Source organism: Lepidochelys kempii, chromosome 2 (assembly GCF_965140265.1).
Source record: "Lepidochelys kempii isolate rLepKem1 chromosome 2, rLepKem1.hap2, whole genome shotgun sequence".
Lineage (NCBI taxonomy): Eukaryota > Metazoa > Chordata > Testudines > Cheloniidae > Lepidochelys > Lepidochelys kempii.
In genome coordinates, this window is record NC_133257.1 from 167,283,165 (window position 1) to 167,311,108 (window position 27,944).

At 39.7% G+C, this 27,944-nt stretch overlaps 1 protein-coding gene across 6 annotated transcripts in view; it reads left to right on the plus strand.

Moving 5' to 3' along the window:
- Nucleotides 1-27,944, plus strand: part of COBL (cordon-bleu WH2 repeat protein) — a 233,717-nt gene that overhangs the window by 195,085 nt on the left and 10,688 nt on the right. For 5 of the 6 annotated variants that reach the window (XM_073332705.1, XM_073332704.1, XM_073332703.1 and 2 more), the window contains 3 exons: nt 9,491-9,800; nt 24,285-24,388; nt 25,704-27,742. In XM_073332705.1, the coding sequence (XP_073188806.1) occupies nt 9,491-9,800; nt 24,285-24,388; nt 25,704-27,742 (2,453 nt within the window). The remainder of the gene's footprint in view (nt 1-9,490; nt 9,801-24,284; nt 24,389-25,703; nt 27,743-27,944) is intronic. The other variant, XM_073332702.1, reaches the window with a different exon arrangement.

Sequence of the window (27,944 nt, forward strand, 5' to 3'; positions counted from 1 at the left end):
TTGGGTTATGGTTGGAGGGTCTTTCTCCCATTACCTATGTATCTGCATTTGTGGCTATCTGACACACACCACCATTGAATCAGAATGGTGTAACTGATTTCATTACACTGTAAAACTGTCGCTGCAGTATTCACTTTATACATGCACCCCAGGATTAAGCCCTGTGGACGTTCCCTGCACGTGCTACATCTGGGGCAAAGATAGACCCCATTCCTTATCCCACAAAACCAACTGAGGCTCAGCACTATAAACCCACTTGTTTCCTGGGACAGAGCTGTAATGGAAGGCTAAACTGTATTATCCTGTTCAGCCACTAGGTGGCACAATGTGAAAACTACGTTATTTAAACTAACCTCAGTCATACCAGGCAGAGCATTAAAGGATTTTATGATGAACACATTTGGTATGATAAGTAAGCTTTGTAGCCAGTCCATGTCTGGCACAGAAGTACATGACATGATGTCAGGAGTAAACTAATGACAGAAACATAAGGAAAACACCAATAAAGGTTGCAGACGGAAGGAACAAAGCAACGAAGGTTCGAGGGTCTCATCAACTTGCCACTCTTGAATGCCCCAGAGAACTTCACCTTTGACAAACCTTCACAATGGACAGACTGGAAGTAGAATTCTGCAAGATTTCAAATTGCAAACAAACTCCACAAAGAAAACTGAGATTATACAGGTATCTTCTTTAATGTATGCTCTGGAAAAACAAGAAGAGCAATATCTTTAAATCCTTTGACTGTACTGAAGACAGTCACAAAGATGACTATGAAAGGATTCTGGCTATGTTTGATACATACTGTATACCTCAGAGAATTATGGTTTATGAAAGAGTATGTTTCCACCCGAGAATTCAAGAACCAGGAGAAAATGCTGAATGTTTTATAAGAGTTCTGCATATATTGGCTGAAAACTATGATTTTGGGAATGCAAAATATGAAAATATAAGACTGAGGCTGGATATTGGATTAACAAATAAAAACCTTTCTCAGAAGCTGTAACTGAAGAGAGATTAATCCTAGCCACAGCTATATAGAGAGCAAGGCAGTCTGAGCTGATGAGACAGCAAAACCTAGAGTAACTTGACAAACTTGAAAAACCTGAAAGTAGCTTAGAAACTGTAAAGAGACACTTGAATGTTAAAAGTCATTATCATAAAATCCCCGAGGCAAGCAGAAATAACTTAAAAGCTAACAGGGATAAATTCCAGCCTACATGCACAACGTGTGGAAAAAGTCATATCCCAGGAGATAATACATGTCCAACTAGAGGCATAGAGTATAATAAATGCATGAAATATGGACAATTTTCATCTGTTTGCTGCACCAAAGCAGTCAGGGAGTTTACTCATATTATAGACATTCAAGAGCCATAGTTTCTGGGATCTGTCTCTTGTGATGACATAGAGCCTGGCTGGAGAGTGAAACTGAATATTCATGGCAAGACTATCGACTTTAAAAATGACTCCGGAGCTGATGTCACAGTCATCTCAGAAGGGACTTACAATCACCTTCAGTCCCTCACAGAGCTGAAGTCACCTGACATAGCTCTGACTAACCCTGGAGGTATTCTGAACTGCATGGGCCAGTTCACCACACAAACCGCTTACAAAGACAAAAGCTATGCATTCAGAGTGTATGTGATCAAATGGCCACAGACCAACAGCCTTCTCAGCCTCAGTGAGGCAGCCATGATGGGCCTAGTGAAAAAGGTAGAAGAACTCGATAGGGAATATTTGGTAATATTGGACTTTTGAAAGGCAAGCCAGAACAAATAATCTTAAGAAACAATGCTGAACCTTACAGGTGCACACACCTTGCAGGATTCCTATGCCATTACCTCATAAAATGGAAACTGAGTTAAAGAGAATGGAGCAGATTGGCATAAGTGAGAAAATCTCTGAGCCAACAGCATGGTGTGCCCTAGTGTAATCAGTTATAAAGAAAAATTGAAAAATATGAATCTGTGTGGATCTTAAGACTTAATGAAGCAATTTAGAGAGAAAAATATTTCCTCCTCAGAGTGAAAGGCACTACTGTATTATCCAAGCTGGATGCCTTGAGTGGATTCTGGCAAATTCCTTTAGCCAAAGACACTGCTAACCAGACTAAATTTATCACATCCTTTGGGAGGCTTTGCTTTCAAAGATTACTTTTTGGAATTATCAATGCACCTGAAATTTTCCAAAGAAAGATAGCAGAACTGTTAACAAACACAAATGGAGTTGTAGTTTTCATGGGCAATCTTAGATGAAAGAAAACGAGAAGACCCTCAATGAAGTCCTAAGCCTAATCAGACCATCTGGACTAAAGCTAAACAATGAAAAACACATTTTCCACTTACCCCAAATTGAGTTTTTGGGGAAAACAATAAATAAAGATGGGAACGTAACCCTGAGAACGTAAAAGCAATTTGAGAATTGAATGCGCCAACTAATGTACCAGAATAGAGACATATACTGAGAATGGTAAATTACCTTGGTCAATACCTACAAGACAAAACCACTGAAAGAACTGTTAAATTCCAACATTTCTTGACTATGAGGGCCAAATCGAGAAATTGCCTTCCAAAAGGTAAAATAAATGATCTCAACAGCTCCAGTTCTCAAGTACTGTGATGTGAACAAACCCACAAGGTCAGTGCAGATGCAAGCAGCTATGGCGTAGGTGGTGTTTTGTTGCAACAACATGGCTCTGAGTGGAAGCCAATTGCATTTTGTTCTTGCACACTCACGGTAGCAGAAAAACCAATATGCACAGATTGAAAAGGTGTGCGCAGTAAGAGTATGGGCCTGTGAGAACCTTTACAGATATCTGTGTGAACAGGATTAGTTTTCACTGATAACAGACCATAAACTGCTTGTAACCCTCACCAATGGAAAAGTCCTTGATCAAGCACCACTGAGATGCCAACGTCCATTGCTATGGTTAATGCCATTTAACTCGATTGTTAAATATGTCCCTAGGGAAAATCTGATAGTAGCAGACACTCACACAGAGCCCAACATCACACTCAGTTACCTGTGAACTCTAAGATGACATAAAAGTGTTCATGGAGGGCCTGGGTGCATGCAGAGCATTGTCAGAAAAGACACCACACCACCTTCAAAAAGCAACCTCACAGACACTCAACTTCAAGGAGTTCTAAATTACATTGGGGTGGCTGGCCCAAGTATCTAAAGGACACTAAGAAAGTGACAAGAGACTACTTTGTGGTATGTGGACAATTAAGCAAGTCAAATGGACTCATGATTAAAGGCAATTACCTTGCAATTCCAAACGAAATCAGAGGAGAAATCTTAAACCTCATTCATGAAGAACATCAAGGATTAACTAGATGGCCCAACCAGTAAATGGCCCAACCAGTCAGTGTGGTGGCTGGGCATCAGCAAGGACATAAAGAATAAGTATCTGTATGTGAACATTGAAGAACTAACAGACCAACACAACACAAAGAACCTTTAATAAAAATGCCTCTATGAGACAGATGTTGGAAGAGACTAGCTGCAGATTTCTGCAAATTCGTTGGGCATCATTACCTCATCATCATGGACTATTTTCTCATATATATAAAAATAATGTACTTGAAAGACATCACATGTTTCAGTGTTATTGAGAAACTGAAGTGCACTTTTCCTCATTTTGGTATTCCAGAACAATGACAGTGGTAGACAATGGATCCCAATTCACTACAGTAGAATTTAAATTCTTCGGAAGAAAATATGATTTTGATCATATTACTAGCACCCCACATTACCCATAAGCAAATGGAGAGGCGGAGAGAGCTGTACAGACAGCCAAAAAAATCCTATAGCAGGAAGATCCATTCCTTGCCCTTCTAAGATACAAATCAATACCAGTAGCGACTACTGCGTATAGTCCAGCACAACTGCTGATGGGAAGACAATTCAGAACTACTGTTCCAACTTTGGAAAAGAATCTTTCTCCAAAGTGGCTAGACATGAAGAGAGTAGCCAAATTGGACAAAAAGACTAAAAAAGCTTATGGACACTTTTACAACAGACATCACTGAGAGAACTGACAGATCTAGAATCTGGTGACTGTGTTCATGTCAAATTGGGTGGAGAAAAAGGATGAACCACTCCAGCTGTCAAAAAGAAAAAGAATCCAGGGCCCAGGTCATGTGTGGTTGAGTGTTCAACAGAAACCGTCAACATCAACAGAACAAACAGTTCAGATGGTAGATGCAGAACAAGAAGACTCAAGGATTCCAAACTGATGACCACAGCCAGCTGTTGCAACTAATGGACAGCCAAATGACCAAGTTGTTACATGTTGGGGTTGTGTAATAAGAAAGCCAGTACAATTCAGAGATGCTTAACGGATTAAACTTCAAAGACTGCGTGATAGTGTACATATTGTAAATGGTAGGATTGTCGAACTTAAAGGGAAAGATGTAATGGAATGCTAAACTGTATTGTACTGTTCAGCCACTACGTTGCAATGTGTAAAATACTTTATTTAAATGAACCTCAGCCATACCTGGCATAGCATCAAAGGATCTTAAGATGAACACATCTGGTGCATGTAAGCAAACTCTGTAACTAGTCCATTTCTGGTACAGAAGTATATGACACTCTGGAGAAGTTAAAGCCTTTCATGTGGAGGCCTCCAGATCATAATGGCAGCTGCAGAAGCTGCACTCCCATGGGCTCTGATTCTGGCTGGTGTCCCTGAGCCCCCGCTCTCAAAGTGTGTGGAGTTGATCGTGCCCACATGCAGACTAATCCTGAGTATGCCAGCATTATGCTACACTAGGATGCTCTGGAGTAGGAAGGGGGACTGCACTGCAAAGAGCAACCATGTTTATCTGCTCCTGGCCCATGGACCCCAGTCCTTGCAGAGCAACCACAAGGAGAGGTAAAGCCTCAGAACTGGATCTGGGTTCCCTCCGCTGATGCCCATATGAGAAGACATACCTATGCTATCTCTGACTGAGTTAGCATGTTAAAAATAGAGCACAGCTCTGGCAGCAAGAGTGGTGTGAGGGGCTTGCTCACCCCCCAGTATGTGCCTAGCATCTCAGATAGGTACATATTCAGAGCAGCTAGCCCCTTCTACCGTTCACATCAGAGCTATTGTGGGTATGTCTCCTCAAGCTGGGAATCACATCTGTCACTCAAAGAGTAGACAGACCCATCAGCTGAATTCTCCCCTCAGTTACATTAGGAAACCTGACTAAAGTAAATGGGCCTGTACTGGCATAACTCAAGGGAGAATTTGGTCCATCTTGTCTTATATTTTTTTTTTTTTTTGCTAATTCTGCTTAGTGAGAGCTATTGGTTTCCCACTTATATTCACATTAAGTTTCTAGTCCATTGTTAAAAACAAAATAATTTTTCTAGAAAATGTCTATCTTGTATGAAAATTGCTACAGTGATCTTTGTGTTACCCATTTTCATAATCTCTTGTAATATTATAAAAGTGAATTGTAGACAATATTTTTGATGTCACCTGCCTTACATTTTCTTTCTTGACAATATACTACTGAAATTTTTCCAAATATTGCTTTTTTGTGTGACCCATGTCCAACTTTTTATGACTATTGCTAATAATTAGAGTAACTGTTTTTCAACAATGTAAATATCTTACTCAAAGTTTTGAGCACTGTCACTAAAATAAGTACTGTATTGCTCACAAAAATACTATAATGAACCATTTGCAGTACAGCAAAACGATTTCACCCTGTGAAAAGAGAAAATTTGGCAGTGAAACAAGCAGTTGAAAGAAATCTGAAAATAATGGTTGCCCTGTTAGCACAGAGAGCAAGTACTGAGAAGAATTAAAGGAACGTTTCATTTGTAAATCCATTACAGAGCCCTGATTATTCACTAGATTGGTTAAAGCAACTATTTCCTCTTTAAAAATGCATTTTGATTTGCTGTTTCTATCATTGCTGGATATGGCAGTAAACCAGCAGTGTCATAAAAACAGAAGACGTAATTTAGAAAATAAAGCAGCTTAACCTGAATCCATTGAGAGAGTTTTGTGATTGGCTTCAGTGAGTGCAGGCTCATACGCCTAGGATATGCTTGTTTTAAAGTCTTGGCGCCTCAGTCTGACCTCATTTGAATGCAGTGGAGATACTCCAGGCTTACACCAATGTAACTAGGAAGAGGATATCTCCCCTGTCACTCATAAAATATTATATTTAATAATCAGTTTGAAATTGTTGAAAATGTAAATCAGGCAGGATAGAACTGAAAATGATGTCTGTACCATATGTAGACACTGTATATATTTTATATATTGTATGTGTGTATAATGTGTATGTGTATATATACATGGAATATCAAAATACATGCATTTGTGTGTATACAATCGGATTCTTCTCAGCTCAGGGTTTAGTGTTATCTTAATTACTTACAGTGTATGAGATTAGACTGACAAGGTTCCTTTTGTGTTAAGCAAGAGCTCACATTCCTGAGTGATGAGCTACTCTCCTCTTTGCCTCTAGATGATCACAGGAAACATTCTTAAAAACAAAAAAAGTTTGTAACTTGTGACTGACCTAATTGTGCAGTGGCAGGGCATTTTATTGCTCGGCAGGGCAGATCTGTGTTACAAGACACAATTGGGCTTTCCAGGCTCCATAACCTGGTAGGTGAGAAAGCGTGCTGTGTATTGCTGAGCACCATGTAACTCCAGTTAGAAAAGACATGGCACACAGTATGAAATGTTAACACTTATTTATCAACTGCAGGCCTAACTCTACACTATGTTACACTGGTACAACCCAAATGAAGTTCATGGAGAAGCCTGGATGTCACTGAGAGCGGAGTTTGGCCCCGTTGTATATTTATTAGCATAGACAGCCTTCCAGAGTACAGCAGTGTTTCAGCAATGTTAATTTATCTGTAGTAATTATTATCTGTGTACCAAATCCTGAAGCCCTTACTCAGTCTTTAATTGTGACCTGAGTGACAGATTCCACTGAGTAAGGATGTCAGGATGTGGCCATATATTTGCTGTTGTGTTGGGAGTGGTGTGATAAGAGGTAGAAAGGAACAAATGTCTGGGTTTTTTCTTTTAGAAGCAATTTCAATCATATCCTTACTCCTTCCTTGTTGAATAGGAAGGTGCCATTTTACATTGTCACTTTTCAGAGTAGAACTGCAGTTTAATGACCATGGGGAAGTCCTCACATTGAATCGTGTGCCTGCAGGAGTCAAAGGCTGAGACACTTGTTTCAATTCTCACTTGGGCCTAAGGGCTTGGGTGAGAGTTATTTATTTTGTTTTGCATGGTATGGGGTGGGAACTTTGGGGATCTCAAGACATTTTCTGAAACTGGGCAACTTGCTGGATGATATTGACAAGTGGAGGGCTCAGACCCATTTCTCCACATCAGGAGACATTTGCTGGGAAGGGGGGAAAGGTGGGGCTGCTGGGAGACACAGAGGAGGAAGGGGAGAATTCCACAGGCAGACACACATTGCAGGGTGGGATGGGATCACTCCAGCCAGCTGTGCTAGAACAGCAATCTGAGCATGCACAGCTCTGGCAGCAGCAGACGGACTTATTTATGGCATGTTCGTGACAATAGATGTAGCCATTTTATTGTCACATACAGAACTTCATGTATCAAGATATATTGCATTGTGCATTGCTTCTAAACCAAAGGCCACTCTGTTTGCTTCATTCTTTAAATTGCTTTCTTACTTCACTATAACATATTCCACTGTGATCTGTTCTTCTCTTACTATAGCTTTAATACATGTATTTTTCAATGTAATTGAAAAACAAGCAGCACAAACAGTATGGTGGTGTTTGTATATTGTGTATTTTCTGGTCATGTTATCCTTTTTCAGTGTTGGTGATTATATACTATGGTTATTCTCAGATCTGTGCATGTGTTGTTGCTCTTCTATACACTTTCCTGTACCTTGACCATAACATAATCAATTTACTGCCTCATTTATTTTTTAAGAATATTTTAATGGGATTTTTAAATAGGATAAAATCTTTGATTAAATGTGAAAAAACAAGAGCTAGCATCATAGAAAATAAGGTCAACAAAATTGAGTAATATCCCCTCCAAACTTGCAGTGGAGTTTTTGCAGTAGCCTCAGACATAAATATGTTTTTACAGCACTTATAGCTTTAATCAGGATTTGTAACCCTATGGATTTTATTGCTTCTGCTGTCAGAAATCAATTTCAGTATTTAATGGCATTGGGTAACTCAGCCAAGGAGAATTTTGGTTTGATTTGATTTAAATGTTATTTGAAGCTTCATTGCTAAGATACATCTTCTAAAAATAATTATTTTATTTAAAGCTCCATTTCTATGATACATCTCTTTTTTGTTTTCTCACACAGAGTGGTCCTCAGTTGATTTAAAAGATTTTTTTAAAATCCTCAGGAATAATATACTACAGCTCAAAATGTAACAAAACAGATGAAATAGTTGTTTGTCTGCATTCCTCCTCTGATTTGTGGATTCATGTATTATTTCTAAGTCTTGGGCCCTGATCCTGCAAACACTTAAGCGTGTGCTTGATCTTACCCATCATTGTAGACCCATTGGCACCAGTGGGAGTAGTCACATAATTAAAGTTCACCACAATCATAAATGTTTGTAGAATCAGGTCATAGCAGACATTTTTATCTAATCTCTGTAAATATAATGTTAATTCCTTTTGTTGAAAGAAATCTGTTTGGGACTCGAATCTGCCTCCAATCCATCATCAAAACTGTTGACATCAGTGGGAGTTCCCTGTACATGAATAAATTGCAGGATGGAGCCCAAATTCGTATATACCTTTGGGGGAATCAAAAATTGTATATTTCACTTAAAGAAGGGGGGAAAGCATAGAAAGTTAATTGAAGTACTGAGTTAACAATTATACTGTGTCTGTTAAAAGTCTCATCACTTCCATCTTTTTACAAGGTTAAAGATTGACTTGCAAAAGGAAAAATATTGTGTGTGTTCCCTGTTGTTGCTTCTTTATAAAATTGAAATGTTGGGGTTTTCTGTTCTTAATAATAATAATAATTAATTAATAATACTTAGGTCTTATATAATTCTCTTTGTTAAAGATTAACATAACTCTGCCCCTTTGTTTGAAGGAGCAGAAAGCTTCCACTCCTAAAATCCTCCAAGAAGTTTTTCAAAGTAAACAGAGACAGACTTGAGTTTGCTGACATTTATAAAGGAAAAATGGTAAGGAAAGAAATGTGCAAGGGGATATGCAAGAGGAGAACCTCACCTTTCAGGAAGTAAAGATAGGCAAAGCCCCCATTTTTTTTCCTTTTGCAGGTCATCTTTATCAAATGTCTGCTGTTTCTGGTGGCATTTCCAGTCAAACAAGTATTTATATCAAGGGTGAAAACCAGGACCCATTGAAGTCAATGGCAAAACTCCCATTAACTTCAGTGGATCCAGGATTTCACCCTATGTTCTTTCAGTTATCTAAGCATGAGCAGTGATTTTTAGCTAACTATCTTTACTACATCTCATTCAGAGAGCCTGCAGCTCACACATGATAATATTTATGTTGTGGATGTTACGGTTTTGGAACTATCAGAGTTAGAGGAGACAACATCAGTAAGCAGCTGTTTTGCATCAGAAGACACCACTGAAGACTCAGGTGTTGTGAGCTCTCCATCTGATGTCATATCTTTGGATTCACAAAATGACAATATGAAATTGAAAGACAAACCAGTGAATGGTCAGGAGGACTCGGCTGAAAGGGATGGAATTTGCGCAGCAGAGTTGTGCTCTGTGAGGAATACCTCCTGTGATAGCAACGATTCTGGAAATGCTCACCAGAGGTAAGTCCCACTTGTAAAACAATCTAAAAAAATCTCATTTGCCTTTCTTCTAGGAAAGCATTTAGCAAAGCCAGCTTCTACTTTTTGTTGCTATTTCATAACCCAATGCCAAATAAACACCTAAGGGTTCATCCTAATGAAAATGTTTCGTGCCAAAACGCCCTAAGATCACGTGCTTGTAACAACTGGCAGAAGTAACTTTTTTGTTTTAATTTGTAATTTCTTGCAAAATTCTGCTGCTCTTCAAAGCTGATTTCTCCATGAAGGCTAAAATAATTCTGTGTCATAGTTTGGTTAATTCTGCAGCAGTGATAATGTATGGGGGAAGGGCTGTAATTTTATTGCAGATCAGCATATCCACAACAACACTGCCAAGCAAGGAAACAGTGTTTTTTAGACAAATCAATATTTTCCTGCAGTTTCTTCAGCCCAAATATCGCAGCATTCAGCTAGTACATGAGAACCTGGAAACTGATTACAAACACAAGGGAAACTGACTTTTCTATTTATTTGCCAAAAGTCACATAGTGAGTCAATGGCAGAACTGAAGGAAAACTCAGTTCTTAGTGCTCTGCAGATGCAAACCAGAAATCAAGGGCAGCTATGCCACCAGCAAGGAAGGTGGTCCCAGACAACATACAGAAGGGCACCTGCTCTGTGTGATACTGCAAGATTCGAGGGGGAAAAAAGCCTGTTACTTTTTGTTTGACACAAAGCCAGTGCTCCCTCTGTTTAGTATCTAATCTATTGTACCTTCAAAAGAGCATGGAGCATTGGCCTAATTATCTCCTTCCACACATTTCTGGGGGAAAACTTGAAATAAGGGATAAATTGGCTTGCAGTCAATATTTAATCCCTAAATTTGATGATGGGCCTGATCCTATTCCCATTATTGTCAACAGGTACAGGGTCAAGACCCTATGGATGTCTTTTTGACTCTGTCTTCCATGTGTCTTGTCCTTGCTGTACAATCCATTATATATCCCCTGATAATTTCTTTATGGAGGATGACATAGACTAGCATAATAAGTATGATTAGCACTAACCACTTGATCCAAAACCCATTGAAGTCAGTGGAAAGACTCCCATTGATTTCAATAGGCTTTGTATCAGGCCCCATGAGAGGAATAAGCAATCTTCACCTGAAACAGCAAGGCCCAAACTGATTAGTTAAAATATGCATGTTCAGGCTGTTGTATACACTGCCCAAAAGTAACTACAATCTTTACTACCACAAACACTCCTTACTCATCCCCAAATTTCATATCCTAATTGTGACTTTGAAGCACAAAATACACCACAGCATAGTCCAGTAATATAGCATTCCTAATCAGTGCAAAATATTTTGCAGCATTTGGTGGCATGTTTCATGCTTCCCAATAAAATGAAAGACCTATTGCATGCCAATAAAATGTCACATACCACAGCTTAAAAGTCAACATCTGCCTTAATTTTCACTTCACAGTGAGGCAAAAACATCTCTCGTTTTGGATTCAGCTTTGCCTCTCATCCACACAAAGGTGACAAAGTTATGATTATAGAAAATGTTAGGAAATGTTACATGAAAGCAAGAGATCTAAGTTATGGATCATGTGGGAAATATCACTTTAAATTAGCTAACTTCTGTCCATGTAAAAATCTCAGTCCTCATGTTGAATTAGCAGATTCTGGGTGGTTTTTGCATGTATTACCTTTTTTTTTTTTTTTTTTAATTCACTTCTGTGAGTATGAAATCTCTTCAGATCAACATTAGGGCCCTGTGGGACCCTAAAATCTGTAACTGGTTTTAGTACTACGGCAACAGCAGCTGGTGCTGCAGTACCAGAGATGCTGACAGAAAAATCTTTGAAACTGCTGTGTTCTCTCCTACAGTGTGTGAATTCCAACTCTGCTCCTAACCTGTCTGCAAACAAACTAGTATTGAAAACAATGCCATTTTTACTGCCCTTGAGGTCAATTTCTTAAGTCTTCAAAAAAACACTTCTTAAGAAAGAAAATAAATCCATTTGTTTATTTTTTAAAAACCTGTTTGTATGAAAATCTTAGATTCATTATCTGGATTTGTGTCAGTTTTGAGCACTGCAGGAAAATTTGGAGTATGTTATTTTCAAAGCTCCTGTGTCATAGCAGATCCACTGTCTATGTAGTGAAGTCAGCTGAAGACTTTGGGATTTTATGTACTTCCTTAGATGAACAGGGACTGTAGAAATGGGCCTTCTATGCCATCCCATCTCCTCCATCTGGAAGCTGAACTCCCAGTGAAGTTAAAGTCCAGTTTTGTATGAACAGTTGATAGTAAGTTATACTTTCTTATATTTCTGTTCCTTAGCGATTGGAGCTCCTGTAGACAGCTATGCATGAAGTTCATGGAGTCTTGCTAATTTCTACCAGTTCCAGATATTAGGATCTAGCTCAACTTTAAAATTAAATTAAATTAAATTAAAATTAAATAAACTGGAAAGCATGTAATTGCTCTAAAGGACAAGTAATATGTGATGTAAAATGCCATTGTCTTGATTCACTTTAATAAACCAGGAGCCAATTAGTTTTGGGGTATATGAAAGTGCACCAATTAACAAGAATGGGATAGAGTCATCTATGGTTCTGAACTCCATTGAGCCCAGTGCAGTTACACCAGGGACTAGTTTGGCTTAGTATTTGAAAACTGATTGTAAAGGCGATTACAGAAGATTCTAAACATTTGTATTATTTTTACTAATCAATATAAAGTTGACTAAACGCCAGGCTTTATTTACCTTACAAAATAAGTATTTTCTAGGAAAACAGACCTATTACAGAAAGAAAAGGTCTGAGTTTCATTTGCACTGAAGTCACTTTACACTGGTCTGGCTGTGGGAGTAAATTACATTCACTCACTTTAAGGCCCTACTGCACTGCCCATGCTGTAAAGAGCCTATGACTAAATGAAAATCAGGTCCAAAGTGTTTACATAAGCTAATGAGTCCCACATAATGCTTAGCTCATGCTCCAGGAGGTATTCTGCAATGTTGCCTACTTTTGGCAAATTATATTTTTTAATTCATTTTGTTAAGGCTTCCAGGGGCCTTCAGGCATGGGTGGCTTTAAAAATTAAAAGATTATTTATTACTAATTATCGTAAGGGATGTGTGACTAAACTCTGAGAAAGTGCAACTGAAATGCATGCCAGCCTTTGAAATCACAGGAGAGAATTACAATCCGAGTCTGCCCATTTGATGCAAGTCAGACAAAACCATGTGTGCATTCAAAGGCAAAATCTGGCTCTTAGCATGCAGTAGACTTGTATGTGTTTGCAAGCATAAATCTATGCTCAGATATGAAATAACATGTACAACTATCTTCACACTTTCAGAAATAACAATGATTATAGCATTTGTATTTCCAACAAAGTTTTGTCAAGTAGAAGGCCTTATAGGGTGCTTACTATCCATAATACGCAGGGCAGAGAGATTTCAAAGTAAGACCCCAAATCCTGCGAGCTGCTCCAGCAGGTGACCCAAGTGCTTGAGCTGTGCAAATAATGGATTTTTTGTTTCATGGGCAATTCCAAAAAATTGGCCGCGGGAGGGGGGGGAGAGATTTTTGGATCAACCCAAAAATGAAGTATTTTTAAGTTTCTGGTGAATGAGGGGGAAAAAAGATATAGGGTCAAACAAAACATTTTGGTTTGATTTCAAGCATTTTAATGTGTTTTAAATAAAATTAAAGGACGTTTCTGAACAAAAAGTGGTTTTGAACCAAAACATCAAAACATTTATTTTCAAAAATGTCTGAACAAAATGTTTTTTGGTTTTTTTTATCAGCTTTGTTCCTTTTTCAAAAGGAATAGCTCACTGATACCGACACACATTTGTGAAATGTTTTGATGTCGCCGAATCTGCATTTTTGGCAGGAAAAAGTTTTGGACACAGAATTGCACCCAGCTTTGCCAGGTACTCATGCTGGAGTCCTGTTGCCTTCATGGGGCGTTGCCCATGCACACTGAACAGCTTGCCGGGTCACTAATTTTCAAAAATATAATTTCGTGTCTGTTTTGGGGTTAAGTAGTCTAGTGGACTGGACTGGGAATCCCATCTATTCTGGCCTCTGCCATCAACCTGCTGGGTGACTTTGGGCAAGTCACTTCACCTTTCTGTGCCTCTGGTTTCCCTCTTGCCATTTGTCTGTTTTAATTGTAAGCTTTTTGGGGCAGAAGTTGTTTCTTGCTATGGGTACGGCTACACTGAAGCTGGGAGGTGTGATTCCCAGCTCACGGAGACATACCCTTGCTAGCTCTGCTTGAGCTAGTATACTTAAAATAGGAGTGCAGCTGGTGTAGCATGAGTGCCAGCTCGGGCTAGCCGACCGAGTACATATCCATAGGGAGTCGGGGCAGTTATACGCAATTGGCTAGCCCAAGCTGCCGCCGTGCTACCCTGGCCTCACTGCTCTTTTTAGGTGGCATCTCAAGCAGAGCTAGCAGGGTACATCTACACTGGGATCAGCAACCTTTGGCATGCGGCCCATCAGGGAAATCCGCTGGCAGGCTGGGACAGTTTGTTTATCTGCAGCGTCCGCAAGTTTGACCGATCGCAGCTCCCACTGGCTGCGGTTCGTCGTTCCAAGCCAATGGGGGCTGCGGGAAGCGGCATGGGCCGAGGGATGTGCTGGCCTCCACTTCCCAAACCAAGGCCAGTGGGAGCTGCTATTGGCCGAACCTGCAGACGCTGCAGGTAAACAAACCGGCCCGGCCCGCCAGCGGATTTCCTGATGGGCTGTGTGCCAAAGGTTGTCAATCCCTGATCTACGCCAAAGTGTTTTCACAATGCTTAGCAAGTGGACTCCAATCTCAGTTGGGGGCCTTAGGATCTACCATAATAGAAAAAATTATTATAAGCATCATTAAGCATTGACCCTGAACACCCTTTCAATCTAACTCTCTTCCTTAAAATTCCTCTTTGCAACTGACTTCTTTTGATTAGCATCTCATCATGTACCTGCTCACAAAATTTTAATATATAGTATTAAATGAATAATAAGCAAACCACAGAGAAGTTAAAATGTTGCATACATAGCAATAAACACATCTCATGATCTCTTACAGTTGTAACTCCTGTCCTCCCATACCCCCTCTTTTCCCATCGTTTTGTTTGGTGTCAGCATGCTAGCTCCTTGGGGCAAGGATCGGTCAGTGTTATATGCCTGCAAAGCATCATGCACACCTACTGTGTGGAACTATATAAACAAACATTATTCAGGTTGTAAAATTAAGCAGTCAAAAGTTAGGCTATGCCAATGCAACCTTCATTTGGCCCCTTTGTGCGTATGTATTATGACATAGTCTTTAATCACACGATCACATATTATTTTTTCTGCAGGACCCTGGCCTCATTCTGTGCACAGGATGGGTAGTGCTCACTTAATGAGCAGCTATTCAATATTTTTGTTTTATCCTCTTTGCTCAGTTTGGGGCCCCATGCCTTATTTACTGCACACTATTCAAACCCCTCTCTGAAGTCAGAATTATTAATTTCCTCATGAGTTTATCTATGTTGCTTATCACTCTTGTATCCAAGTACTTCCTGAATACTAATTAATTTAGTTTCACAGCCCCCCTTTGAGATGTGGGGTTGGCATTACTCCCATTTTATACATGGGAAATTGAGACACAGAGAGATTAAGGTCAAAAGTGTCCACTAATTTTGGGTTCCCATTTCAGACTCCTAGGAACTGATTTTTTCAGAGTATTTAGCAGTATATAGCCCATAACATGTTCAAATATAGCTCCTGCTGACCTTGAAGTTGCAATTCTCAGTGCTCAGCACTAGAGCTGGGTGAAATGTTTTTAGCAAATAACGTTTTTGCTGAAAAATGCTTTTGGGGGGGCTCCAAAACCATTTGCAGATTAGGGTCAAATTTGACTAATAGTTTCAGCCAAAAAAATATGGGAAAAAGCTCAAAAAAGTCCAAACATTTTTCTTTGACTGTTTTGAAACATTTCATTTTGGCTTTTTCATCTTGAAATGGCATTCTATTTTGAAATCTGACCAATTCTTTAAGACACACACACACACAAAGGTGAAAACCACCCAAAAATGTCCAAATTGAACCAAAAACATGAAAAAAAATTGGTTTCAGTTGACCAAAATATTTTTGGTCTATTCAAAAGCAATATTTTTCAAGTTTTCAATCTGACAAAAAAAAATCCAAAAAATTGATATGGGTTCGAATCAAGCCCATTTTTTTCTAGATATTTTGGTTCAGCCCCCAGATTGAAAAATCATTTATTTTCCCTGCTCTATTCAGCACTTCTGCAAATCAGGCCCCAGAGCCACAAGTTGGGCACCCAGAAAATGAGGAACACACCAATTAGTGATTGTCTATGACAAGTTTGATTTAAGTGACTTGTTTAGCATCACTCAGGAACCCTGCCATGCAGGCAAGAATAGAGTTCAGTTCTCCAAGGCCACATTAACCATGAGACCCCCTATTTCTCTTCCTGCAGGCTCCTGACTTATTCACTACACATCTTCCAGTTTCACCAACAAATGAGGTAGGGGTCCTACAGGCAACAGCCTCCTTAATTACAAAACCCTGCTCCAGATCTAGAACTGGACCATCCTATGCACTAAATGAGGTGGAGCGCTGTAGAAAAGATAGTATGTGATCATGTAATTAAAGACTATCATAATGCATATGCACAAGGGAGCTGAATTAAGGTTGTCTGGACAACTTTAATTCTGACATTTCCTCACATTTGAGTGAGTGACTTAGCAACCTTAATAAACTTCTTTAACATAGATTTGTGTGTGTAATTTCCTAGTTTTTAAAAAAGCAAAATGAAAAAAGAGAATTTCCATCTTGTGACATCATATTGATCCCCACATGGGTCATTAGAGGGTTGGAACCTTAAGATCCACCACACAGACCTTTGCAACTTGAGCTAACAAAGTAAATGATAGCACTAGAGGGTTGCCATCCTGTATGTGAACAAGCACTAGCAGGTAATGAGAGACACGCTTTCCCGGTGAGTTTCACTTTCACACATATTTGCTGACAGCAAAGAAAAGGGGAGACTCTGGAATCTTGGCTTCCATTCCAGGCTCTTGAGGTCCATGTGTCTAGTGGGGACATACTGTTCTGCCCATTTCCTGTAAGCCTAACCCTTTCTGCCCCACCCTCTCCAACCTGTCCCTGCCTTGTCTCTTTTGCAACTCTTTTCTGTGCAAGAGAAGTGGTATACTGTGGGTTAATTCATTAATGTTTGTATATAAAGCACTCGGATAATGTTAGATGGAAGGCCTTTAGAAATGCAAAGCAGTAATATATATTAAGCAGCAACATTTTTATTTTCAGTATAGTGTTTTTTGACTAGTGAACAGGAAAGAGACCTATAGCAGGAATGTAAATTATTTTTGCTACAAAGAAACAACCCAGTTTTTCTCTCAAATATACTCATGCAGTTCCCATTACAATCATTTGGTGGTAATGCTTATATATCTGAGGACAGAACTGGGCCCACATATCCTAGTCTTGACAAGCCAGTTTCTCTTCGAGATGGGAAATAGATGCATTCAACCTTTGTGCACACTTTTACCCTCCTATAAATATAATACACTCCAATAAACCTGATAACCAAACTCTCCTGTGTCCAAAAAGGGAGTGCTGCTTGCCTTTTATTCTCCTTTAACAACACGAAAAGCAGGGATATGTGGCATTAAGACAATGGCAGAATACAGACCGAATGTTTTTTCTTTTCTTTATTTGCCTGTCACTTTCAGAAACCTTGCATTAAAGACAAATGATGACTTTGTTATCTAACCGCTCCCAAATGGAATGTACTTTCCAGTACATTAACAGCATACAATTTGGCACTGTTTGCAGGTTTTGGTCATATGAAGCTGGAACATTAAAAGTTTTCACACTGAAGTTCACTTGCACCTCAGAAAGGCGGGAGTAGGCTTAGGGGCAAAGGAGATCATTTTCTAATGTTTTGGCGGGGGGGGGGGGTCAGAACTGGAGGTGTCAGACTGTAGGCTGCCCTCTGGGATTGTGGTTGCCTAACTGTGCTGTTTTTCAGCCTTCACATTCTCTCTCAAATGGCAAATCAAAAAGCCCCTTCACCTCTGACAAGATGAAGAGGAAAACAAATGCTTTCAAAGGTTTTGGAGGACTGTTGGCTAATTTGGAAAACAGCTACTTCCACTATTAAAAAGCATTTAGCTACATTAATCACAAAAGCCAGTCCAAATGGCAATACAATACATGGAGATTGTCTGGGGTCCCCACTGTGACTTAGTTTAAATAGAAAGCCTTATTCACGAGGATGCTCTTTCAAAACCATGTTCTCAGGGCAGCCTAAACTCATTCAATATCTGTCTGCTTATGTAGCTCCCATTCCCATAGTACTACCTGTGTGTCCTCCAAGCATTTCTCCTCACGTCACTTCTCTGAGCTAGGGAAGGATCATTAGTCCCATTTTACAGATGAACAATTGAGGCATAGAGAAAGTGTTTTGCCCAAGACCACACAAGAAAGTCTGTGGCAGAAAAGGGAATTGAAGCTAGGTCTCTTGAGTCCCTGCCCGTTGTTTTTAATCATAGGATCATCCTGCTACATCAAATGTCAGGCTGGTTTCTGCAAGCTACTGAGTGCCTCTTGTGAGGTGCCAAGTGCTCTCAACACCCATTCAAGTAGCCCCCCTAAGTGGAAGTCATCAGTTCTCAGCACTTTTCAAGATAGGGCCCACGATTATTTAGCATTAATGAGCCTTGTGCCAAGATCGGACATTCTGGGAACCGCTAACCTGGGTCTTTTGATATTACTGGATGAGGGTAGAAAATCAGCATGACTGTTCTGTCTCCTTAAGGCAGTTCACATAGCCCTGCGTTACCCATTGTGTTTTTCAGCAACACTGTTCTTGTTTTGCAGCCATCCGCATCTGATACTCTATATCAAGCTTTCCAATGCTCTAAGTTCACAATTGGGTTAAATTGATCATGTGCTAAAACCCAAAAGAAGTTGCTCTAAATATAATGGCAGCGTATCTGACTGCAATTATAGTGCCTTTAACTTTTAAAAAGAAAAGCAGTATTTATGACTAGATGTATCTGAGCTTTTTCTCTTCCCCCTTTGAATTAAACTTTCTCAGAGAAGTCCTTCTTCTGTGGTGCTAATTTGACAAAATGCTGCTGTAACTTTCATTTTGTCTCCAGCTGAGAGAGTGACTGTGGAGAAATAATCACATGTTGTGGCCTCAGCTCAGTGGAGCATTGAAGTCGGTAGGTGAGCAGTTGCTGCGCTCCATCCTTTGCTCTTGCATGGATCTCTGCTAATCTGCCTAAGGAATATAGTGAGCAGCGTCCTGGAGCTATGCACATTTGCTCTTTCTAGCTTAGCTAAAAACTCAGCAGTGCTGTAATTTTCAGCACCTTGTATTGTATGAGAAAAGCAACCTAAAGTTTATCATGTTCTTTCCCAAATGAAAAAAAGTGTGTGAGAAAATGCCATTGCTAATGTTTATCCAGCATGTAAAACACAATATCAGAATAAATCTTATGTTTGTCTTGGATTCTAGCCAAAACAGAACTGTCAACAAAAGAAAAGGCTAAAGGGTCGGGAGGGAGGGTTTAAAAAGAAATTAAAGGCTCTTTTGTTTTCTTTTGCTAAATACTGTCGTGTGAAAAGTTTGTTTTAAGCATATTTATATGTCATGTGAGCTACTGGAAACCCCTAGACCTTCCCCCTCACCCAAGACACACACACATGTATTTTAAAACCATGATAATTTCGAGAAGATCCCTAATATTTTTATATGGACACTGGAGGGTTTTGTGGGCGAGAAGAATTAATCTTGTTAGAATTAAGAAATGCACAAAAAATTGCACCTTCCCTAAAGCCTTATGCTTAAGAGAAAAATAATAATAGTACAGTACTTTCATTTTCAAAGCACTGTACAAGCAACTAATTATCTTCATAACACTCCTATGAGTTAGGTTTTGTTATCTCAGTTTTACAGCTAGGGAAACTGAGGCACAGAGGTTAGGAAGCAGACAATACTCTGTCACTGCACAAGTGCACAGAGAAATTGGGAAGAAATCCCTGGTTCCCCGGCCCATTCTGTGCCTATTAAGGGGAAGTAATAATTTAGCTGTAAGGGCCAAATCCAGCATCTTGGAAAGGCTCTTACTGATTTCAATGAGAGATGGATTAGATTCTACACAATGTCCCTGAGACCACACAGTGAGTCCATACTACAGCTAGAATTGGAACTCATGACTTTCTGGTTCCTAGCCCTAGAGCACAATCCGCTAGACTTTCTGTCTGTAATGCCACTTTCCTATGTATTTTAGGAGACTGAATGAACACTGTCAGAATAAAGCATAATAAATTACTCCTGGGGGCATTCTGCAACAAAAAATTAAAAATTCTGTGCCAAAAAAATAAAAATTGTGTGTACAATATTTTAAAATTCTGTAAATTTTATTTGTCAAAATAGCACTACATAATCACGCCAGTTTCAATTATTTTGTATTTAGTTTCAATACCTGTCAGCAAGTATGTCAGTAACAATACAGACACACACAAAAATTCCCCCAGGAATAGAGAGTTAAAGAAACCCCTATGACAACCCAGTTCCTGTTTCTCTGTCCCCTTCTCCCCCACCGTCCCCCCCCCAGCCTAGCCAGGAGGTCCAGAAACCTGCACCCCTACCCCCACAGAGCCCAACCTAGACACCCGCCTCTCTCTTTCCCCTCACCCCCAGAGCACAGGGATCCAGAAGGAGAAACAGTCTGATGCTCGGTCCCAGGCTTGCACAGAGTTTCCTGCGCACCGCCCTCTCCTTCCCTCAGGGCGTGCTAGGACCTGCAGCTGCCAGGAACCCTTTTGCTCCCTCCCCCTCCCCCTCCCCCCAGCAGTGTCTCTTAGGTGTGAACTGGGCTCTGTCGGGTCCAGCAACCCCTAATGGCAGCCAGCAGCACTGCAGCCCATTTCTGTGTAGGAAAGGAAATTCTGCCTGCACAACATTAATTTCTGCAAAATTCTGCATTGCGCAGTGGCATAGAATTCCCCCAGGAGTAATACTTTTTTGGGGCAGGGGCGAGGAGTTACACATAAAACGGGAAGAAATAGTTCGGACTCTGGGGTCAAGAGGATGAGAGAACAAACAGCACATGACATTAATCATGAGGTTTAGTGCACTACTGGAATTTGCTTAGATACTACAGTGATGAGCACAGTATGAGAACCTACTCATAATAGAGCTCTGCACTGTATCTGGATAACCAAGCTCCTTGCTTAGGCCTGGTCCTACAAAGAGCTTAGATAGTTTGGTAATTTTTCTCAAATAATTAATTCCATTTACTTCATGTTTTTTTGTAAGATTGGGGTCTTGCATCCTCTGGCTTCTCCACTGGAGCCTTCAGTTCTTCAGCCTATAGATCAGATGAGGAGGAACCTGTCTTTTCTTGCTCCCTTGCCTTTCCCTGGGTCTGTTGACAAGAAAACCCAGGTTAACATAAGCATTGCAATGTGACTGGTGGTTAACACAGGTAGGGCCCGATCCAAAGTCGTGTGGAGCATCTTCAACTTCCCTTGACTTCGGTGGATGATCAGCACTTCCTAAGATCTGGCCCATTGTGTTGTTGAAGCAATGTGTATATATACTGTTCGCAGTCTGTTTCCTATATAACATTTTGGTTTGTCAGTGCTTTCTCTCTGTATTTAAACAATGGATTTTGGTTACTGGATTTGATCCCAATTCAGCACAGCACTTAAACATTGCTTTCAGAGGGACTTACATGCCTGCTTGCTTAAAGTTAAGCAGGTGTTAAAGTGCTGTGTTTTAATTCGATTATTATTCAGCACATGGTCAAATGCTTTGCTGAGCTGGTGTCTTTGGCAATGGCAAACATCTGAAAAATGTTCTGGAGCTTATTTATTTATTTGGCATATACTGGGGGCTTGATTCTGATCTCACTTACACCAATTTATATAACTTCAGGGGAGTTACTTCTGATGTACGCTGGTGTAAGTGAGAGGAGAATTGGGCTCAAGGAATTTATCTGTGCATTTAAGCACAGAGCTGCACGAATGCTGACACAGTAAAGCAAGAAAGTAGAGGTGAACTTTAAAAGACATTGATTCTGTTCATTCTGCTGTTCATCATTCAGTTCATTCTCCTATCAGTAGGAGACACTTATATAACAACAAAATGGCATAAAAAGTAAATGTGTTGAAAGAGGTTAATTAAGTCAACAACAGAAACAGGAGAGACAACCCAAAAATTGAATTCAGATGTCTATTACAAAGGGCAATAGCAAAAGGACTTTTTGCAGCCCAAGCTCAATAAACAAAAACAAAATGGCTTCTGGTAGATTCTCATAAGGACATAAGAGCTGCCATACTGGGTCAGACCATGATCCATCTTGCCCAGTATCCTGTCTCCAACGGTGGCCCATACCAGAGCTTCATGGAGAATATACAGAATAAGGCAATTATGGAGTGATCAACCCCTGTCTTTCACTCCCAAATTCTGGTAGTCAGAGATTTAGGGTCACCCCAAACATGGGGTTGCATCCCTGACCATCTTGGCTAGTAGCCATTGATGGACCTACCCTCCATGAACTTATCTAGTTCTTTTTAAAAACTCAGTTATACTTTTGGCCTTCACAATGTCACATGGCAATGAGTTCCACAAGTTAGTTGAGGAAACACTTTTTCACAATTGTTTGTATTAAACCTGCTAGCTGTTAATTTAATTGGGTGACTCTTGGCTTTTGTATTGTATAAAAGGGTAAATAACACTTCTCTATTCACTTTTCCCGCACCATTTTTGATTTTATAGACCTCTATCATATCCCCCTCCTTAGTTGTCTCTTTTCTAAACTGAAGAGTCCTAATTGTTTTAGTCTCTTGTCGTATGGAAGCAGTTCCATACCCTTAATCTTCTTTGTTGCCCTTCTCCCTTTTCCATTTCCACTGTATTCTTTTTTTGTGTCTCATTTTATGTCTCATTTTCTGAATGGTTCCTAACATGCTGTTAGCCTTTTTGACCACAGCTTCACACTGAACTGAAGTTTTCAGAGAACTATCTACGGTGACTCCCAGATCTCTTTCTTGGGTGATAACAGCTAATTTAGAACCCACTGAAACTCAGGCCTATTTTGGGGAAGTGCTGAGTGCCTATTAATTATAACTGCAGTTGAGGATTCTTGGCACTCAGCAGTACCCTGCAGTCTGACTCAAACACAGACAGCCAAATTCAGGCTTATATGATTTGCTGAACAGTTTTACTTGAAGCAGGACATTTTATTGTATTTTTAAAATAAGAGGGCCTCCCAGAAGGTAGCATTTTTCAAGGATGGATTTGAGTGAGAAGGATGACACCATTAGGGGCAGAAGGAAAGGGAAAGAGTTTCAAGAGTTTAGGGGCATGGAAGATGGCACAAAGGTGGAAGAGGAGAAGAGTATAAATTGAACATACAGGAAAGAGGCTTGGGAGGAGTGTAGGTAGTGGGTGAGGGAGTAAATGGAAACAGGGCAGATGTGGACAAGAACTAGTTGTACAGTGCCTGGGTGAGGATAAGAAGTTTGACAGGCAAAGGGAAGCCAGTGAAAGGATTTGAGAGTGGCTGGAGCAGGAAATTATTTTGTTGGTAATCTAAGCATAAGGACAAATTATTACTGGGATGTCACAGACCAGCAAATTGTGACTTAAAGTGAGGAATAAGGAGAAGGAATAAACAAACTCCTAGGGTGAAATCCTGGGTCCACTGATGTCAATGGCAAAATTCCCACTGACTTCAATGCGGTCAGGATTCCACCTCTAAGGAACAAAGATCTTGTTGTCACACAAATATCATTGGTATTTATATAGAAAAAAAAAAAAAGAAAAGAAGACGACAAGTGGAGAAAATATGAGGCCTGATTCTGATTTCACACTGATTTTAAACCATTGCATAACTTCATTAAAACCAGGGGCATTACTGTTGATTACACTGTTATATTTGAGAGAAAAATCAGGCTTACAATAAATACAATTAGAAATGTCTCCAAAGAGATTAGTTACCCCTTTTTCCTCCCCTCAGAATGAAAAATGGATGTTTAATAGAGCTTCATTGTATTTACCTTTAATTTCAATTCATATGTGTATACATTGTGTGCACAATACAGCCTGCTTTAAAATGACGCAGATATTCAAACGATTTCCATTTGGGCTCTCTCCTTTGTACAGACTTCACAGTGAAACCGAGCCATTTCTTTGTGACAAGCTTTATTAATCCTAATCTTTTGATCACCAGCACACTGAGACCCCACAGTGCAAAGATACTTTAATAAGAGACGTGGTTGTACCAGTCTGGTGCGTGGCTGTAGCTCTGCATGGGTTTTGTTCTTTTGGGGGTATGTGCTGCCCATCTACAATGAAACCAAAGGGGTTGAAATGAGAATGGATTTCAGAGTGACAATGCAAAAATAACCCCACCATTTTTCTCTTTCAATTAGTAGCAGAGATGAAGAAACGACTGCAGCTAAGAATGACAATGAGGACGTATTCATTGCTGCACGACTCCGACAGACTTTGACTGAACTGGATGAAGATTTAGAAGGTAGGGAACTGTGTAAGCTACAAAAGTAGTAAGGCACGACAAAAATATACAGAGTCAGTTTCTGCCCTGTGCATGTGCAGGGTTCTCATGGAAGTCACTGGGAGCTACACGTATATCTGTGAGCAAAATTTGGCCCACACTATACATTTCTGCTACTCCAACCCATATTGTTTTGCTGCTAGATCAAATCAGTATCCTTAGGCTGCTATTATCTATTTATCCAGATATTTATATGGACATCACTGTATATGAGTGCCTGCTACCAGAAAGGTAGTACTTTATGGGCCATATTTTCTGCTGGCATATTTTCACTGACTTCACTGGAAGTAGAGAATTTGGCACTATGTTTGTGATCAATGTGCTTTGTAGCAGGATCCTATCGTTTTACACCATACAAACTCCTTATATTTTGTCAGGATCAAATGGAGAAGGGAGGATGTTTTCTGTGTGATATTTCAACTGCATTACTACATGTAGTTTAAAGTTATAACTCTAAAATCCTGACCAGAATAGATTAAAAGAGACTAAATGTCATCGCAAAGAAATACCCTGCTTCCTAACCACCTGTGATTAATCAAAATATCACACCGTTTTGTTTGATGCAAAATTATGTGAACCTTTTTTTAAATCTCATAATTTTGCAGCATCTTAGAATGCAGTGGGCCTGATTAGGATCTCATTTATGGGAGTTTTATACCATTTCAAGTCCATTAAGTTGAGTGTAATCACTCTTGATTTACACCAAAGCAATTGAAAGAAGAAATAAACCCAATAGCTCCTTTCACAGTGAAATTGTTACATTCCTGGATGATGATGGGAGGTGGGATGGTAGAAAAGGAAATGTAAGTTCTGTGTCTTTGTTGGCTTGCTTGAGGTAGTCCCTCAGACAGATTGTTTTATTAACCAGGTTTGAAAATCATAATTGAGAGATGTTTGCCATTTTTCTGAAATGCTTCTCCTTTGGAGTATTGCAGTGAAGTGTTTGTCACTGAGACGTTAGTGACAGTTAAGGTATAAACAGTAGACTAAATTCTACCCTCAACTACACATATACGATTCCCATTGACCACATCCGGAGGTGTGCACGCACAATAGGCTGATGGTAATCATCAACCAGACAGTAAAATGTATGCAGATACTGCTTTTTCTTACAACAGGAACACGTATGGAAACTTGTGAACAGGTATGTCGTTAAGTTATGTAAGTGTGATCAAAATCCTGATTTGCTGATTTTTCTAAACCATCTTTGAGTAACTGACAGTGATGTTGCACATATCTGACCAATTTGTGAAAGTTTTTGTTTACATTTTTGCAGCAATGGAAGGTATACATTACGAAGCAGATAACGACTCTGTATCAAACCACACAAATGGGGCGTCCAGCCCGCATTTCAGCGATGCAGACACTGCTCAGGATGCTGCCTTTGGTGTTCCAGTAACAATCATAGATGAGATTCTGAATATTAACGCAGTAGGTCCAGCTGAAGATGAAGAGAATGCATTACTCCCTAATGCAGATGATGAAGATATCTCAGCTGATTCCATTAATTTAGGGAACTTTACAAATAATAACAGTGCAGGGTCTTTTGATAAGAAACATGTAGATGGTGGATCTCTGAATATATCCATGGACTTAATTCACCAGCAGTCCTCTGACGATGTATTTAAACCCCTGCCCATAGAACAGAGGCGAGAGATGTTTGAGTCTCTTACATCCTCGTTTGAAAAGAGAAATGAAAACAACCTGGGACTGGAAAACAGCTATAAACATGGTGTTAGTTCTGAGGAATGCAAACCCATGCTGATTTCTTCTCATCTCAAGCCTAAGACTCAAATCCACATAGCAAGAGAGAAAACAAATCAATATAATGAACAAAATAGTCAGGAGAGATTCCTGAACAAAGTGCACACAGAATTGGAATTCAAGCCCCCATCAACCAAAACAACTGAGGAGAAAGAAGATATCCTGTCACCACCTCTGTGGAGTCATCGTGCCCCTACTTCCATAACAAGCTTTAAACCTAAAGTAGGTCTGACAACCTTTAAAGTTGTCCCTCCCAAACCTGAAATAAAATACTTCGATAGAGATAATTCCTTCTCCACTGGTGCCATTAAGATAGATGACCTAGGCAACCTGATGACTCCAAATGCTGGTAAGAAGAACACATCAGATATTTCTTCCAATGAAACTGATGAACCTCTTATTAGGAGAGTAAAGGAATTCTGGAGGTCAAACTCTACAGGAATACAATCTGACAAGTCTATAGAACGTAATTCTAAAAAGTCAATAGTCACTGTGAGCTCCAAACCCTTTAATTCAAAATCTGAAAGCAAACCTATCTCTCTAACAGATGCAAAACCAATACCGTCTCAACCAGTAACTTCAAATATGGCTGAAAGGCATTTTGAGCTCGAAAGAATCAATCCACCTGTGCCAGCCTCACAGTCTCAGGTAAACACATCAGTGTCCCCAACAATTAACAAGGACAAGACAGAGTTCCCATTTCTAAAGCCTTATAAAAGAACTTCAAGCCATTATGTTGCCTCTGCTATTGCAAAACGCCTCGATCCACTTATGTTTAAGACTGATTTGATAGAGAAGCATGATAAAGAGGAGAATAATCATGAAGAAAAATTGATAAAAATTGGAACAGAACCTCTCCCCAAAGGGTGCATTATTATGACCAAAAACAGCCCTATGGAAATAAAACCAGCAGAAAAGAGAGACTCTTATTCAAATATTTTTACTTGCAGTCACAAAGCATCAAATAGCAGGTTGACGCTTGGTGATAATTCTGCTGTGGAAAACAAAGCAGTGAACATCGGGTTACTGAATCAGACAACCCCTGTAGGTTTCTATAAACGGAGTATCAGTGTACCACTTACTAAATCCTCTTCAAAGGATAACAACACTACAGAAGGTAATCACAGTTTTAACAGCAAACACAGCATAGTTGATAAAAACACACATCCTTTGTCTGATCAGAAATGTGAGAAGATGGACCATACTAATTCTTCCTCATCGTTCACATCACCTGATCTCCCAACACCTACATCCTCTTCCAGCTCATTGTTGAGGCCCACTAAATGGCATCCTGCTAACAATATACAAACTAATTCTTCAAAAGCATTGTCAGAGCTAAATATTATGCCTGTAAATAACCACGTCATTTCTCAAAAGGATGAGAAGCCTGACAGTATAAATAAATCTGATGTCACTGTACAGACAGATATCTTTGGGCCAAAGAAGAAGTTTAAACCCATTGTCCAGAAACCAATTCCAAAAGATGCATCTCTGCACAGCACTTTAATGGAAGCCATTCAGACTGCAGGAGGAAAGGAAAAACTCCGAAAGGTAAAGTGGAGACTTCATTTAGGCCTTTGAAACTGGAGAAAGCCTGCATTCATTGGAGTAGACACCAGCCTGTTTTATAACTGGTACTCTTGTTCATGAGCTGTAGTACATGTAATATTTAAAACATTTATAATAGCAAAATTCAGAACCAGGCCACTGGTTATTCCGCACATACTGTATATTGTTATGGAATAGCATAGCC